General features: G+C 40.7%; 2 protein-coding genes across 3 annotated transcripts in view; one reads left to right on the top strand and one right to left on the bottom strand.

Moving 5' to 3' along the window:
* Positions 1–3,875: 3,875 nt before the first annotated feature.
* Positions 3,876–18,871, top strand: part of grip2b (glutamate receptor interacting protein 2b) — a 202,976-nt gene continuing 187,980 nt past the window's right edge. Inside the window, 2 exon segments of the mRNA XM_082967512.1 lie at positions 3,876–3,894; positions 4,281–4,361. Of these exon segments, the coding sequence (XP_082823638.1) occupies positions 3,876–3,894; positions 4,281–4,361 (100 nt within the window).
* The window catches only part of LOC106583724 (uncharacterized), a 30,383-nt gene continuing 26,685 nt past the window's right edge, over positions 15,174–18,871 (bottom strand). For both annotated transcript variants that reach the window (XM_082967699.1, XM_082967700.1), the window contains 3 exons: positions 16,590–16,732; positions 16,273–16,382; positions 15,174–16,181 (listed from right to left, as the gene is read on the bottom strand). In XM_082967699.1, the coding sequence (XP_082823825.1) occupies positions 16,040–16,181; positions 16,273–16,382; positions 16,590–16,732 (395 nt within the window). In that variant the 3' untranslated portion in view covers positions 15,174–16,039. The remainder of the gene's footprint in view (positions 16,182–16,272; positions 16,383–16,589; positions 16,733–18,871) is intronic.

Raw genomic sequence — 18,871 nt, 5'->3', positions numbered from 1 at the left:
AAACTGAATGCTATAGATTAACAACACTGCTGAATGTAAAACTTAATGGTATAGATTAACAACACTGCTGAATGTAAAACTGAATGGTATAGATTTAACAACACTGCTGAATGTAAAACTGAATGGTATAGATTAACAACACTGCTGAATGTAAAACTGAATGGTATAGATTAACAACACTGCTGATTGTAAAACTGAATGGTATAGATTAACAACACTGCTGAATCTAAAACTGAATGCTATAGATTAACAACACTGCTGAATGTAAAACTGAATGCTATAGATTAACAACACTGCTGAATGTAAAACTGAATGGTATAGATTAACAACACTGCTGAATGTAAAACTGAATGGTATAGATTAACAACACTGCTGAATGTAAAACTGAATGGTATAGATTAACAACACTGCTGAATGTAAAACTGAATGGTATAGATTTAACAACACTGCTGAATCTAAAACTGAATGCTATAGATTAACAACACTGCTGAATGTAAAACTGAATGCTATAGATTAACAACACTGCTGAATGTAAAACTGAATAGTATAGATTAACAACACTGCTGAATGTAAAACTGAATGGTATAGATTAACAACACTGCTGAATGTAAAACTGAATGGTATAGATTAAGAACACTGCTGAATGTAAAACTAAATGGTATAGATTAACAACACTGCTGAATGTAAAGGTATAGATTAACAACACTGCTGAATGTAAAGGTATAGATTAACAACACTGCTGAATGTAAAACTGAATGGTATAGATTAACAACACTGCTGAATGTAAAACTGAATGCTATAGATTAACAACACTGCTGAATGTAAAACTGAATGGTATAGATTAACAACACTGCTGAATGTAAAACTGAATGGTATAGATTGACAACACTGCTGAATGTAAAACTGAATGGTATAGATTAACAACACTGCTGAATGTAAAACTGAATGGTATAGATTAACAACACTGCTGAATGTAAAACTGAATGGTATAGATTTAACAACACTGCTGAATGTAAAACTGAATGGTATAGATTAACAACACTGCTGAATGTAAAACTGAATGGTATAGATTAACAACACTGCTGAATGTAAAACTGAATGGTATAGATTAACAACACTGCTGAATGTAAAACTGAATGGTATAGATTAACAACACTGCTGAATGTAAAACTGAGTGGTATAGATTTAACAACACTGCTGAATCTAAAACTGAATGCTATAGATTAACAACACTGCTGAATGTAAAACTGAATGCTATAGATTAACAACACTGCTGAATGTAAAACTGAATGGTATAGATTAACAACACTGCTGAATGTAAAACTGAATGGTATAGATTGACAACACTGCTGAATCTAAAACTGAATGGTATAGATTAACAACACTGCTGAATGTAAAACTGAATGGTATAGATTAACAACACTGCTGAATGTAAAACTGAATGCTATATATTAACAACACTGCTGAATGTAAAACTGAATGGTATAGATTAACAACACTGCTGAATGTAAAACTGAATGGTATAGATTTAACAACACTGCTGAATGTAAAACTGAATGGTATAGATTAACAACACTGCTGAATGTAAAACGGAATGGTATAGATTAACAACACTGCTGAATGTAAAACGGAATGGTATAGATTAACAACACTGCTGAATGTAAAACTGAATGGTATAGATTAACAACACTGCTGAATGTAAAACTGAATGGTATAGATTAACAACACTGCTGAATGTAAAACTGAATGGTATAGATTAACAACACTGCTGAATGTAAATCTGAATGGTATAGATTAACAACACAGCTGAATGTAAAACTGAATGGTATAGATTAACAACATTGCTGAATCTAAAACTGAATGGTATAGATTAACAACACTGCTGAATGTAAAACTGAATGCTATAGGTTAACAACACTGCTGAATGTAAAACTGAATGCTATAGATTAACAACACTGCTGAATGTAAAACTGAATGGTATAGATTAACAACACTGCTGAATGTAAAACTGAACGGTATAGATTAAGAACACTGCTGAATGTAAAACTGAATGGTATAGATTAACAACACTGCTGAATGTAAAACTGAATGGTATAGATTTAACAACACTGCTGAATGTAAAACTGAATGGTATAGATTAACAACACTTCTAAATGTAAAACTGAATGGTTTAGATTAACAACACTGCTGAATGTAAAACTGAATGGTATAGATTTAACAACACTGCTGAATGTAAAACTGAATGGTATAGATTAACAACACTGCTGAATGTAAAACTGAATGGTATAGATTTAACAAAACTGCTGAATGTAAAACTGAATGGTATAGATTAACAACACTGCTGAATGTAAAACTGAATGCTATAGATTAACAACACTGCTGAATGTAAAACTGAATGGTATAGATTAACAACACTGCTGAATGTAAAACTGAATGGTATAGATTAACAACACTGCTGAATGTAAAACTGAATGGTATAGATTAACAACACAGCTGAATGTAAAACTGAATGGTATATATTAACAACACTGCTGAATGTAAAACTGAATGGTATAGATTAACAACACAGCTGAATGTAAAACTGAATGGTATAGATTAACAACACTGCTGAATGTAAAACTGAATGCTATAGATTAACAACACTGCTGAATGTAAAACTGAATGCTATAGATTAACAACACTGCTGAATGTAAAACTGAATGGTATAGATTAACAACACTGCTGAATGTAAAACTGAATGGTATAGATTAACAACACTGCTGAATGTAAAACTGAATGCTATAGATTAACAACACTGCTGAATGTAAAACTGGGAGCAGAGCGAGAGGAATGCCTCCTCCTGAGTATGACAGTGACAAAGACAGATCATTGTGCTGCCTAATTTCTGGTGTGAAGACAGGGCTTTTGGAATATATTAGTGTGTGTGTGTGTGTGTGTGTGTGTGTGTGTGTGTGTGTGTGTGTGTGTGTGTGTGTGTGTGTGTGTGTGTGTGTGTGTGTGTGTGTGTGTGTGTGTGTGTGTGTGTGTGTGTGTGTGTGTGTGTGTGTGTGCGTGTGTGCGTGCATGCGTCCATGCGTGTGTGTTCCTGCAGGCATAGAGGGAATAGATAGCGGAAGTGTTCTATCTAATATCAGGCATAAGGAACAGAACTCCAGGGGTAATTATTGATGGCAGGTCCCATAGCAGCAAAGAGTGAAAGTATTAATTTATGGATCAAGTTTGAAGGAAATTAAGACTGTGGCATTACATGAATTATGAATCCTCTTCTCCACACTCAAAACAATGTGTCCTAATGTATCACTTCACTTCCTAACAGAGATCCAGACAGCTGTGACAGAATAAGACAAACCCAGGCTTAAGTAACACAGACAGTAAACTCAAGCTTAAGTAACACAGATCGTAAACCCAGGCTTAAATAACACAAACAGTAAACCCAGGCTTAAGTAACACAAACAGTAAACCCAGGCTTAAGTAAAACAGACAGTAAACCCAGGATTAAGTAACACAGACAGTAAACACAGGCTTAAGTAACACAGACAATAAATCCAGGCTTAAGTAACACAGACAGTAAACCCAGGCTTAAGTAACACAGACAGTAAACTCAGGCTTAAGTAACACAGACAGTAAACTCAGGCTTAAGTAACACAGACAGTAAACCCAGGCTTAAGAAACACAGACCGTAAACTCAGGCTTAAGTAACACATACCATAAACTCAGGCTTAAGTAACACAGACAGTAATCCCAGGCTTAAGTAATACAGACAATAAACCCAGGCTGAAGTAATACAGATAGTAAACCCAGGCTTAAGTAATACAGACCGTAAACTCAAGCTTAAATTACACAGACAGTAAACCCAGGCTTATTAGTCTGGCAAAATGAAAATGAGAGAAATCTGTAATTTTTTTGTTTACTGTTAGAGTGGATCCTAAATGTGTTCTAAGCTCTCAGAACAAAAGGATTTCCTTTATCTCTCCAAACAGAACTCACAGCTGCATGCTTTACAGTTGTTGGTCACGTTTGCATCTGCATATACTAGGGAAGCCATTAGCAACGCTTACCCCAGCTCATCTACTAGCTCTGTTCCAGAGCCAGTAGATGACCCTACTCTATGGTTGCGTCTCAAACTACACCTTATCCCGCAAATGCAGTGCTGTGCATTACTTTTGTTCAGAGCTACAGCTACTGTGGGCTGTGTTTAAAATATGTGCACTACATAGGGAATAGTGTGGGATTTGTGACACATCCCTATAATAGCCCTGTTTTCTCCCCCTTCCTTCCAGATGATGGTCCTTACTCTAAAGGGAACAAGGACTCACAGGGGACAGACAATTCCTTGCCCTCCAGGAGACAGAGTATCCCAGGTACACTACTGAGTTTCTTTACTGTCTGGCTGCTCATCTCAGCTCTCTCTCTCTGGTCTCTCTCTGGTCTCTCTGGGCTCTCTCTGGTCTCTCTCTGGTCTCTCTCTGGTCTCTATCTAGTCTGTATCTGGTCTCTCTGGTCTATCTGGCCTCTCTGGTCTCTCAGCTCTCTCTCTCTCTGGTCTCTCGGGTCTCTATCTAGTCTGTATCTGGTCTCTCTGGTCTCTATCTGGTCTATCTGGCCTCTCTGGTCTCTCAGCTCTCTCTCTCTCTGGTCTCTCTCGGGTCTCTTTCGGGTTTCTATCTGGGCTAGCTGGTCTTTATCTGGTCTCTCTCTGGACTCTATCTAGTGTCTCGGGTCTTTTTCTGTTCTTTCTGGTCTCTTTCGGGTCTCTCTGGTCTCTCTCGGGTCTCTCTCTTGTCTCTATCTAGTCCCTCAGGTCTCTCTAGGGCTGTATTTGTTCTCTCTGGTCTCTCAGGTCTCTCTGGTCTCTATCTGGTCTCTATCTGGTCTCTCTGGTCTCTATCTGGTCTCTCTGGTCTCTATCTGGTCTCCTACTCCACAGCTCTATCTGGTCTCTCTCTCCTCGCATTTACAGTACAGAGCTTACAGCTCGCTCTCTCCTTCTCTCTCTGAGTTTATTTTCCTGCTCTTCATGAGTTATCGCTCTGGTCTCTCTGGTTCTCCACACCTCACAGCTCTCTCTCTCTCTCTGTCCCCACTCTCTCCTAGTAGGGATGGCTTGCTTCTGCCCTGAAGAGTACACGCCTGGATGGGTGTGATATTGGCTGTCTATCAGGCTTTCTCCAGTCCCCTGTTGGTTGGGCCTGGATGGTTGTGATATTGGCTGTCTATCAGGCTTTCTCCAGTCCCCTGTTGGTTGGGCCTGGATGGTTGTGATATTGGCTGTCTATCAGGCTTTCTCCAGTCCCCTGTTGGTTGGGCCTGGATGGGTGTGATATTGGCTGTCTATCAGGCTTTCTCCAGTCCCCTGCTGGTTGGGCCTGGATGGGTGTGATATTATGATGTGGAGTTTGTATTCTGCTGCCTCACGCTGCACATTTTATTAATGTGCATGTTTGCAAAGTGTTTACTATGCGTTATGTACAGTGGGGGAGGGTAACATCAAACATAAAGAATGTATGTCTTTTTTGTTCTTCCAGATTCATGACTGCTGTATAGAAATACTGCATCCCTCATTATGATAAAAGCCAACTGTGTTACTTTTCTTACTGTGCTGAATGTCATAGTATTTAATATTTTAAGAAATATAATTTAGAATGAAATCCCCTAGCCAGGTGGTTACTCAACTCTTACCCTACAAGGTGTTCTGTTCTACCTGATAATAAATTACACATACTGTACCTGGTGTCCCAGGTATAAATCAGTCCCTGATCAGAGGGGAACAATAAAAAAAATGCAGTGGTACCGGCTTCGAGGACCAGACTTGAGTTTGTGGGCCCTAGACTGTAACCGGATTATATTTGAACACAGAATTTAATCTGAAATGTAACATTTCACTGTGCTTTAAGTTCAGCCTGTATCCTGAGGCTAAATGTGAAGTGGTATAATTATAGTGTGGCGATAACTGTATGTTTAAACACGATGCAGATCATAGCTCCTTTCACAGTCTGACGCCAGCTGTGTTGAAACAACCAGGTGACACTGTTCAAATTAGACTAATCCACACTTGAAATGCGTACCCTTTTAGATATACATATCAAGGGTGTGCAAGATCAAGGGTGTGGGGTTTCCACGTTTCCACGTCACCAATAACAAAATAACAAAAAGAATGCAAAGGGGAAGTTTATTAGGGGTTTTCATACATTGGGGAAGAGGGGGAAATGCACCAATCACCTCAATCAAATGTATTTATAAAGCCCTTCTTACATCAGCTGATGTCTCAAAGAGCTGTACAGAAACCCAGCCTAAAATCCCAAACAGCAAGCAATGCAGGTGTAGAAGCACGATGGCTTGGAAAAACTCCCTAGAAAAGGCCAGAACCTAGGAAGAAACCTAGAGAGGAACCAGGCTATGAGGGGTGGCCAGTCCTCTTCTGGCTGTGCCGGGTGGAGATTATAACAGAACATGGCCAAGATGTTCAAATGTTTATAGATGACCAGCAGGGTCAAATAATAATAATCACAGTGGTTGTAGAGGGTGCAACAGGTCAGTATCCTCAGGAGCAAATGTCAGTTGGCTTTTCATAGCTGATCATTCAGAGTGTCTCTAGAGAGTTGAAAACAGCAGGTCTGGGACAGTTGGTCTTGGTTCGCTCCTCCTCTGCCCCTTTGTGCAGTTCCTATGCTTCCTGGCTGATGTTTTGGTCACTTTTGAATGCTGGCGGTGCTTTCACTCTAGTGGTAGCATGATAAGGAGTCTACAACCGACACAAGTGGCTCAGGTAGTGCAGCTCATCCAGGATGGCACATCAATGCGAGCTGTGGCAAGAAGGTTTGTTGTGTCTGTCAGCGTAGTGCCCAGAGCATGGAGGCGCTACCAGGAGACAGGCCAGTACATCAGGACACGTGAAGGAGGCTGTAGGAGGGCAACAACCCAGCAGCAGGACCGCTACCTCCGCCTTTGTGCAAGGAGGGGCAGGAGGAGCACTGCCAGAGCCCTGCAAAATGACCTCCAGCAGGCCACAAATGTGTATGTGTCTGCTCAAATGGTCAGAAACAGACTCCATGAGGGTGGTATGAGGGCCCGACGTCCACAGGTGGGGGTTGTGCTTACAGCCCAACACCGTGCAGGACGTTTGGCATTTGCCAGAGAACACCAAGATTGGCAAATTCGCCACTGGCGCCCTGTGCTCTTCACAGATGAAAGCAGGTTCACACTGAGCACATGTGACAGACGTGACAGTCTGGAGACGCCGTGGAGAATGTTCTGCTGCCTGCAACATCCTCCAGCATGACCGGTTTGGCGGTGGGTCAGTCATGGTGTGGGGTGGCATTTCTTTGGGGGGCCGCACAGCCCTCCATGTGCTCGCCAGAGGTAGCCTGACTGCCATTAGGTACCGAGATGAGATCCTCAGACCCCTTGTGAGACCATATGCTGGTGCGGTTGGCCCTGGGTTCCTCCTAATGCAAGACAATACTAGACCTCATGTGGCTGGAGTGTGTCAGCAGTTCCTGCAAGAGGAAGGCATTGATGCTATGGACTGTCCCGCCCGTTCCCCAGACCTGAATCCAATTGAGCACATCTGGGACATCATGTCTCGCTCCATCCACCAACGCCACGTTGCACCACAGACTGTCCAGGAGTTGGCGGATGCTTTAGTCCAGGTCTGGGAGGAGATTCCTCAGGAGACCATCCGCCACCTCATCAGGAGCATGCCCAGGCGTTGTAGGGAGGTCATACAGGCACGTGGAGGCCACACACACTACTGAGCCTCATTTTGACTTGTTTTAAGGACATTACATCAAAGTTGGATCAGCCTGTAGTATGGTTTTCCACTTTAATTTTGAGTGTGACTCCAAATCCAGACCACCATGGGTTGATAAATTGGATTTCCATTGATTATTTTTGGGTGATTTTGTTGTCAGCACATTCAACTATGTAAAGAAAAAAGTATTTAATAAGATTATTTAATTCATTCAGATCTAGGATGTGTTATTTTAGTGTTCCCTTTATTTTTTTGAGCAGTGTATATACAGTTGGGGAAAAAAGTATTTGATCCCCTGCTGATTTTGTAAGTTTGCCCACTTACAAAGAAATGATCAGTCTATAATTTTAATAGTAGGTTTATTTGAACAGTGAGAGACAGAATAACAACAAAAATCCAGAAACACGCATGTCAAAAATGTTATAAAATGATTTGCATTTTAATGAGGGAAATAAGTATTTGACCCCTCTGCAAAACATGACTTAGTACTTGGTGGCAAAACCCTTGTTGGCAATCACAGAGGTCAGACGTTTCTTGTAGTTGGTCACCAGGTTTGCACACATCTCAGGAGGGATTTTGTTCCACTCCTCTTTGCAGATCTTCTCCAAGTCATTAAGGTTTCGAGGCTGACGTTTGGCAACTCGAACCTTAAGCTCCCTCCACAGATTTTCTATGGGATTAAGGTCTGGAGACTGGCTAGGCCTCTACAGGACCTTAATGTGCTTCTTCTTGAGCCACTCCTTTGTTGCCTTGGCCGTGTGTTTTGGGTCATTGTCATGCTGGAATACCCATCCACAACCCATTTTCAATGCCCTGGCTGAGGGAAGGAGATTCTCACCCAAGATTTGACGGTACATGGCCCCGTCCTGTGATGCGGTGAAGTTGTCCTGTCCCCTTAGCAGAAAAACACCCCCAAAGCATAATGTTTCCACCTCCATGTTTGCCGGTGGAGATGGTGTTCTTGGGGTCATAGGCAGCATTCCTCCTCCTCCAAACACCGCGAGTTGAGTTGATGCCAAAGAGCTCCATTTTGGTCTCATCTGACCACAACACTTTCACCAGTTGTCCTCTGAATCATTCAGACGTTCATTGGCAAACTTCAGACGGGCATGTATATGTCTTCTTGAGCAGGGGGACCTTGCGGGCGCTGCAGGATTTCAGTCCTTCACGGCGTAGTGTGTTACCAATTGTTTTCTTGGTGACTATGGTCCCAGCTGCCTTGAGATCATTGACAAGATCCTCCCGTGTAGTTCTGAGCTGATTCCTCACCGTTCTCATGATCATTGCAACTCCATGAGGTGAGATCTTGCATGGAGCCCCAGGCCGAGGGATATTGACAGTTCTTTTGTGTTTCTTCCATTTGCGAATAATCGCACCAAATGTTGTCACCTTCTCACCAAGCTGCTTGCCGATGGTCTTGTAGCCCATTCCAGCCTTGTGTAGGTCTACAATCTTGTCCCTGACATCCTTGGAGAGCTCTTTGGTCTTGGCCATGGTGGAGAGTTTGGAATCGATTGATTGATTGCTTCTGTGGACAGGTGTCTTTTTTACAGGTAACAAGCTGTGGTTAGGAGCACTCCCTTTAAGAGTGTGCTCCTAATCTCAGCTCGTTACCTGTATAAAAGACACCTGGGAGCCAGAAATCTTTTTGATTGAGAGGGGGTGAAATACTTACTTCCCTCATTAAAATGCAAATCAATTTATAACATTTCTGACATGCGTTTTTCTGGATATTTTTGTTGTTATTCTGTCTCTCGCTGTTCAAATAAACCTACCATTAAAATTATAGACTGATCCTTTCTTTGTCAGTGGGCAAACGTACAAAATCAGCAGGGGATCAAATACTTTTTCCCCCGACTGTATATGTATTATATTATATTTGATCTGCTGCATTGCACTGTTGACTGCTTCTGTAAGATGCAGCATGTATCGGGGACAGTCTGTCTTCAATTATCATTGATGCAGGCAATAACTGATACATTTAGTGCTATAATTAAAGTTGAAAGGTACAGGTAAGGTGCACTGTAGTTCCATCAGATAGATACAGTGCCTTCAGAAAATATTCACTCCCCTTGACTTTTTCCAAATTTTGTTGTGTTACAAAGTGGGATTTAAAATGATTAAATTGTCTTTTTTTTGTCAACGATCTACACACAATACTCTGTAATGTCAAAGTGGAAGAAGAATTAGGAAATGTGTAAAACATACATGAAAAACATAACACTAACGTATATTGATTAGATTAGTATTCAAATCCCTGAGTCAATACATGTTAGAATCACCTTTGGCATCGATTACAGCTGTGAGTCTTTCTGGGTAAGTATCTAAGAGCTTTCCACACCTGAATTGTGCAACATCTGTCCATTATTATTTTCAAAAGTATTCATATTGGTTGTTGATCATTGCTAGACAACCATTTTCAGGTCTTACCATAGATTCTCAAGTAGATTTAAATCAAAACTGCAACTCGGCCACTCAGGAACATTCACTCTTCTTGGTAAGCAACTTCAGTGTAGAGTTGGCCTTGTGTTTTATGTTATTGTCCTGCTGAAAGGTGAATTAATCTCCCAGTGTGTGGTAGAAAGCAGAATGAACCAGGTTTTCCTCAAGGATTTTGCCTGTGCTTAGTTCCATTCCATACATTTTTTATCCTGAAAAACTCCCCAGTCCTTAACGATTACAAGCATACCTATAACATGATGCAGCCACCACTATGCTTGAAAATATGGAGAGTGGTGCTCAGTAATCTGTTGTATTGGAACACTTTGTATTCAGAACAAAAAGCCACATTTCTTGCAGTATTACTTTAGTGTCTTGTTGCAAACAGGTGCATGTTTTGGAATATTTTTATCTGTACAGGCTTCCTTCTTTTCACTCTGTCAATTAGGTTAGCATTGTGGAGTTACTACAATGTTGTTACTTCAATGTTGTTGATCTATCCTCAGTTTTCTCCTATCAGTCATTAAACTCTAACTGTTTTAAAGTCACCATTGGCCTCATGCTGAAATCCCTGAGCGGTTTCCTTCTTCTCCGACAACTGAGTTAGGAAGGACGACTGTATCTTTGTAGTGACTGGGTGTATTAATACACCATCCAAAGTGTAATAAATAAACTTCACCATGCTCAAAGGGATATTCAATGTCTGCTTTTTTTTATTTCTGCCAATAGATGCCCTTCTTTGCGAGGTATTGGAAAACCTCCCTGATCTTTGTGGTTGAATCTGTGCTTGAAATTCACAGCTCGACTGAGGGACCTTAAAGATAATTGTATGTGTGGGGCACAGAGATGAGGTAGTCATTAAAATAGCATGTTAACTTCTATGGGCTAGCGTCCCACCCTAGTCAACAGCCAGTGGAATCGCGTGGCGCGAAATACAAATACCTAAAAAATGCTATAACTTCAATTTCTCAAACGTGACTATTTTACACCATTTTAAAGACAAGGCTCTCGTTAATCTAACCACATTTTCCAATTTCAAAAAGGCTTTACAGCGAAAGCAAAACATTAGATTATGTCAGGAGAGTACCCTGACAAAAATAATCACACAGCCATTTTCAAAGCGAGCATATATGTCACAAAAACCAAAACCACAGCTAAATGCAGCACTAACCTTTGATGATCTTCATCAGATGACACTCCTAGGACATTATGTTATACAATACATGCATGTTTTGTTCAACCAAGTTCATATTTATATCAAAAAACAGCTTTTTACATTAGCATGTGATGTTCAGAACTAGCATACCCATCGCAAACTTCCGGTGAATTTACTAAATTACTCACAATAAACGTTCACAAAATACATAACAATTATTTTAAGAATTATAGATACAGAACTCCTTTATGCAATTGCGGTGTCAGATTTTAAAATAGCTTTTCGGCGAAAGCATAGTTTGCAATATTCTGAGTAGATAGCTCGGCCATCACAGGCTAGCTAATTTGACACCCACCAAGTTTGGTGCTCACTAAACTCAGAATTACTATTAGAAAAATTGGATTACCTTTGCTGTTCTTCGTCAGAATGCACTCCCAGGACTTCTACTTCAACAACAAATGTTGTTTTGGTTCCAAATAATCCATAGTTATATTGAAATAGCTCCGTTTTGGTCGTGCGTTCAGGTCACTATCCGAAGGGTGACACACGAGCGCATTTCGTGACAATTTTTTTTAAAATATTCCATTACCGTACTTCGAAGCATGTCAAACGCTGTTTAAAATCAATTTTTCTGCAATTTTTCTCGTAAAATAGCGATAATATTCCAACCGGGCGACGTTGTAGTCATTCAAAGGCTGAAAGAAAAATGTTTAGAATTCTCATGAACGCGCATCTCCAGTGTCACTGTCCCCAGCCTGACCACTATCCAAATTCTCCTGCTGTTCCTCGCCCAGAGACAGGAGACACATCATTCCACTTTCTGGCGCCTTCTGAGAGCCAATGGAAGCCTTAGAAAATGTCACGTTACAGCAGAGATGCTGTATTTTCGATAGAGATGCAACAGAAGGATAAGAAATTGTCAGACAGGGCGCTTCCTGTATGGAATCTTCTCAGGTTTTGGCCTGCCATATGAGTTCTGTTGTACTCACAGACACCATTCAAACAGTTTTAGAAACTTTTGAGTGTTTTCTATCCAAATCTACTAATTATATGCATATTCTCGTTTCTGGGCAAGAGTAGTAACCAGTTTAAATCGGGTACGTTTTTTATCCGGCTGTGCAAATACTGCCCCCTAGCCCCAACAGGTTAAACATTATTATTGCACACAGAGTGAGTCCATGCAACTTATTATGTGACTTGTTAAGCAACTGTTTACTCCTGAACTTCTTTAGGCTTGCCATAACGAAGGGGTTGAATACTTATTGACTCGAGATATTTCAGTAACAATTTCGAAAAACATATTTCCACTTTGACATTATGGGGTAGTGTTAGTAGGCCAGTGACAAAAATGGAAATGTAATCCATTTTAAATTCAGGCTGTAACACACGAAAATGTGTAAAAAGTAATGGGGTGTGAATACTTTCTGAAGGCACTGTATATCTGTCCTCTTCTTCCCTGGGTGTTTCGGTTTTTGATACACCAAAGTTGTATTGGTTGTGTTGAGGTTGATATAGTGAGGTTGTATTGAGGTTGATGTGCTGAGGTTGTACTGAAGTTATATTGAGGTTGATACACTCAGGTTGTTTTGAGATTATGAGGTTGATACAGTAAGGTTGTTTTGATGTTGTATTAAGGTTGTTACTCTGATGTTGTATTGAGGTTGTTCCACTGATGTTGTATTGAGGTTGTATTAAGGTTGTTCCACTGATGTTTTATTGAGGTTGTTCCACTGATGTTGTATTGAGGTTGGTACTCTGATGTTGTATTGAGGTTGATACTCTGATGTTGTATTGAGGTTGATACTCTGATGTTGTTTTGAGGTTGATACACTGTTGTTGTATTGAGGTTGATACTCTGATGTTATATTGAGGTTGTTCCACTGATGTTGTATTGAGGTTGATACTCTGATGTTGTATTGAGGTTGGTACTCTGATGTTGTATTGAGGTTGGTACTCTGATGTTGTATTGAGGTTGATACACTGATGTTGTGTTGAGGTTGATACACTGATGTTGTATTGAGGTTGTTCCACTGATGTTGTATTGACGTTGATACTCTGATGTTGTATTGAGGTTGATACTCTGATGTTGTATTGAGGTTGATACTCTGATGTTGTATTGAGGTTGGTACTCTGATGTTGTGTTGAGGTTGATACACTGATGTTGTATTGAGGTTGATACACTGATGTTGTATTGAGGTTGTTCCACTGATGTTGTATTGACGTTGATACTCTGATGTTGTATTGAGGTTGATACTCTGATGTTGTATTGAGGTTGATACTCTGATGTTGTATTGAGGTTGATACTCTGATGTTGTATTGAGGTTGATACACTGATGTTGTATTGAGGTTGTATTAAGGTTGTTATACTGATGTTGTATTGAGGTTGGTACTCTGATGTTGTGTTGAGGTTGATACACTGATGTTGTGTTGAGGTTGATACACTGATGTTGTATTAAGGTTGTTCCACTGATGTTGTATTGAGGTTGTTCCACTGATATTGTATTGAGGTTGATACACTGATGTTGTGTTGAGGTTGATACACCGACTGATGGTGTATTGTCTCCAGCTCATAGGAAAGAGGGTGGTGGACTCAAAGGGATAATCATGTGGAACAAGAAGAGGATGCTCCATTTCAGAAATGTACAGCAGGGATGTATAGTCAGGGTTTAACTGCTCCTCAAAGCACCTTATCTAACACTTATTGGAAACTTGAAAAACAGTTTTCATTCCAGACTGTTATGGTAGAGAGATCAGAGATCAGTTACAAGTGACTGACACAGATAATAGAAGGAAGTGATACTTGTGAAATTAGTTTCTGTTCCTCTCAGTTTGAAAGGACTGTATCTCAGTCTATCTTTCTTAGAGAGGGATTTGTTGTTTCCATCGGTTCGAACTCACCGGTTTTTCTTCTCAACAAAATGACTAAAAGTACAATCTTCAGGCATTGTCAACAAAAACACAATTAAGTTCTGAACATTCACTGTAGCTCATTTGGTTTCCTGGAGTTGTTTTCCATGCAGGACATTGTTTGTAGTATTGCTATAGAACATTTCCTCCTTTCCATTTCTCCCACTCGGTCTCATGTCATGTTGTGTTCTCATTAGAACACAGTCAGTTAAGCGATCAGGCTTTATTTTGCCTCAGTCCTTCTCTGTCGCAATTGAATGCCTTGTCACTGTTACAGCATTTAGATTAGAAAGACAGTGAGTCTCTCATAGAAGCAGGAAAAGGCATGGGTCCCTTTTACCGTCTGTACTATAGGTCTACTGTTTATAGACCTAGATATTAGGTAGCCTGGAATCCACCCTGACTATCACTGTTGTTTTACTATTGTTTCACTTTAACAATAGTGACATGGAGGTAATTATCATTGTTAATTCCAGGCTAGGGTCATAGCTTTCAATCTGGTTGTGTATGTCTTGATTATTGCCTTTCTTGACGTCTGTTAGCGATAGCTACTGAATGTGTTAAATTCCCAATCTGTGATATTTACAGACGTTTTGAAAGTTGTTAAAATGTGGGAGTAGACCTTACAGGTGATATTTACAGACGTTTTGAAAGTTGTTAAAATGTGGGAGTAGACCTTACAGTAACTTATAGGTAAAGAGGTGTCTTGTCCTTCTAGACCAGATAGATAAACTAATATAAAGAGGTAGAGAGGTGTCTTATCCTTCTAGACTCCATCTTAGATAAACTAATATAAAGAGGTAGAGAGGTGTCTTATCCTTCTAGACTCCATCTTAGATAAACTAATATAAAGAGGTAGAGCAGTGTCTTGTCTTTCTACTGAAGGCTCCATGATAGATAAACTCAGAGCGAACAATAATGTATTCAACAAGGATATGTCTTTAATCTAGGTTCAATGATTTACTGAATAAGCAGGAAGTACACGTTGTTTATATTGAGCATGATGAAAGCACAAGTAGCAGACATATTGTATAGAATTTACCATACAAATCATGTAAAAATTAAAATTGATTTACAGCAGATATTCAATGATATTATACACCTCATTTTATGAAATCTGAACATGATTTGTGTGTGCGTGTGTGTGTGCCTTTCTCACAGAAATGTAATTCAGAGTAGCGTTCTACCAGAATATATCAGCAATACTCAGACCATTATCAACATACAGTTAACTTCCAAAATAAAGGAAACACCAACAGAAATTGTGTTAATAGGACGTTAGGCCACCACCAGCCGCCAGAACAGCTTCACTGCCCCTTGTCATAGATTCTACAAGTGTCTGGAACTCTATTGGAGGGATGCGAACACCATTCTTTCAGGAGAAAAGTGGAAAACGCTGTCTCAGGCACCGCTCTAGAATCTCCCATGTGTGTTCTATTGGGTTGAGATCTGGTGACTGAGACGGCCATGGCATATAGTTTACATGATTTTCACACTCATCAAACCATTCAGTGACCACTCGTTCCCTGTGGATGGGGGCGTTGTCATCCTGGAAGAGACCACTCCCATCAGGATATAAATGATTCACCATAGGTTGAAGGTGGTCACTCAGAATGGCTGTGTATTTATTGGTGTTTACCTTTCCCTCTAAGTGGTTGAGTGGACCTAAATCATGCCAGGAAAATGCACCCCACACCATAACAGAGCCGCCAGATCCACCCTCATTTACTGAAATGTTTCCTTTTCTTGGCAGTTACATGTAGTTAGCAGAGCAGAGAGTATGAGAATTAAAAAATCTCACAGATCCAGTTGTTTGGCTTGTGACATTCCTCGTCGTTCCACTCCCCTAGGTCTGATGAACGGTGGAAAAACTCCACACAGTCCTGGTTTGCCCCTAAATAGCTGCTAGGCTTTCCAGTCTTCCAATACCTGCAGTATAAACAACCGAGAATCAGACTGGCCACTCTCTCAGAAACTACTCCAGTCAGTCAGTGAATTCGAATTGACACAGAACTCTTACGCTGTGGTCAGTGGTGTGCCGTCCACCCATTTCCAGGTCCCCTCAGTGTCAACGTTCGTCAGACCGATCCAGGTCTCATTCCCAGGTCCGTATAACCCATTGATAAATGTCTGTTATTACGGCAGAAAGACCGTATTGTTAATACAAAGTATCCACTGCACATAAACGCACACACACACACACACACACACACACACACACACACACACACACACACACACACACACACACACACACACACACACACACACACACACACTCACACACACACACACACACACACACACACACACACACACACACACACACACACACACCTGTTCCTCTCTGCTGTTTATGATCACCAGGTGTGCTCCTCTTTCGTTGCAGTCCTTTCTGCTCTCCTCCCAGGTTTTAATCATGGTGGTGGTGTAGTAACAGCTGGAGACAGATGTCTTCCATCCTTCAGGACAGGGTCTCCCTAGAAATATCAAGATGACATTTTTATTTTCTTATTTTTACTTGAAAGATGTATTACATGGGTAAAAATGTTACATTCAATAGAAAAATGCAACATGTAAGGAAATAAAAACAGGAACTAAATATTTTCCCAAATATATATATATATATTTATTTATTTAACCTTTCTTTAACTAGGCAAGTCAGTTAAGAACTAATTGTTATTTACAATGATGGCCTACACCGGCCAAACCCGGACAACTCAGGGCCAATTGTGCACCGCCGTATGGGACTCCCAATCACGGACAGTTGCGATACTGCCTGGATAAATTGTTAGCCGCATATTATGTGATACAGACAGCCCTTTCCAATAGTACAGTAAACTGACATTTTACTGTAAATCTTGTTGTTTTGCTTTTCTATCTCCCTTTGTAGCTGGTCTCTCTCATTAGCCAGGTTGGTATTACTGGTCTGTACCTGGTCTCTCTCATTAGCCAGGTTGTTATTACTGGTCTGGAGCTGGTCTCTCTCTTTAGCCAGGGTGCTACAACTGGACGGTAGCTGGTCTCTCTCTTTAGCCAGGTTGGTATTACTGGTCTGTAGCTGGTCTCTCTCTTTAGCCAGGGTGCTACAACTGGTCGGTAGCTGGTCTCTCTTTAGCCAGGTTGGTATTACTGGTCTGTAGCTGGTCTCTCTCTTTAGTCAGGGTGTTATAACTGGTCTGTAGATGGTCTCTCTCTTTAGTCAGGGTACTACAACTGGTCAGTAGCTGGTCTCTCTCTTTAGTCAGATTGTTATTATTGGTCTGTAGCTGATCTCAGAACAGACTCAATTTGTTGGGGCATGGATTCTACAAGGTGTCGAAAGCATTCCACAGGGATGCTGGCCCACCGGCCTCAATTCTTCTACATTAACCTTTCTGGGAAGGGGGTTCCGCTAGCGGAACACCTGGCCTACAGCCCGTGAAATTGCAGGGCGCCAAATTCAAACAACAGAAATATCATAATTAAAAGTCTTCAAACATACAAGTATTATACACCATTTTAAAGATAAACTCCTCGTTAATGCAACCACAGTGTCTGATTTCAAAAAGGCTTTACGGTGAAAGCACGACATGCGATTATGTTAGGTCAGCGCCTAGCCACAAAAAACCATACAGCCATTTTCCAACTGTCACGGCTCCTCCTCTGCAGTGCAGGGGCTGTTCCTCCTGCAGGCAGAGGAGAGTCGTTAGTGATTGGAGCTGGTGTGATTGGAGCCACCTGGGCTCAGGGTATTTAACCAACTGCTCCACTAACCTCTCTCTCTCGCTGGCTTTGCTTGGATTGCTCTCTCTCTCCATGCTCCTCCAGGTATGATCCTGTTTTGTTTGTTCCTTTGTTGGTTTATTTAGCTTCCATTCAGTCATGTTTACACACACATATTCACACATCCATGCACCTTACATACACCTTACATTATGACATTTCCACACCTAATTCCTTTTCTTTGTTTATAATTAATAGTTTTGTTTTATAATAAAGAACCTTTTGAATTGGCCTATACCGGTTGTTGATGTCCTCTCATTTTTGCCACAGGCTATGAGCCGGCCTGTGACACAACCAAGGAGAGGTGTCACAAAAGTCAGAAATAGCATTAAAATGAATCACTTACCTTTGATGATCTTCATCTGATGGCACTCCCAGGTCTCCATGTTAGACAATAAATGTTTGTTTTGTTCGATCAAGTTCATCTTTATGTCCACATACCTGTTCGCGCATTTAGTTCAGTAATCCAAATGCACAAAGCGCAGGCACAAAGGCTAGATGAAAAGTCAAAGTTTAGTTTAGTCACGGCCATGCGCGTGACTAAACTAAAGGCTTTCACCTGGGCCATCTGCTTAGAGTGCTCTTATTCGCTCCCCTTTCACAATAGAAGCCTGAAACAACTTCTAAAGACTGTTGACATCTAGTGGAAGCCTTAGGAAGTCCAATCTGACCCCATAGACACTGGATATTCGATAGGCATTCACTTGAAAACTACAAACCTCAGAATTCCCACTTCCGGGTTGGATTTTTCTCAGGTTTTCGCCCGTCATATGAGTTCTGTTATACCCACAGACATTATTTTAACAGTTTTGGAAACTTTAGAGTGTTTTCTATCCAAATGCATATTCTAGCTT

This window comes from Salmo salar, chromosome 22 (genome assembly GCF_965601325.2).
Source record: "Salmo salar chromosome 22, fSalSal1, whole genome shotgun sequence".
In the NCBI taxonomy this organism is placed as follows: domain Eukaryota; kingdom Metazoa; phylum Chordata; class Actinopteri; order Salmoniformes; family Salmonidae; genus Salmo; species Salmo salar.
Note: the sequence above shows the minus strand (reverse complement) of the source record. Positions and strands in the feature narration are given on the sequence as shown.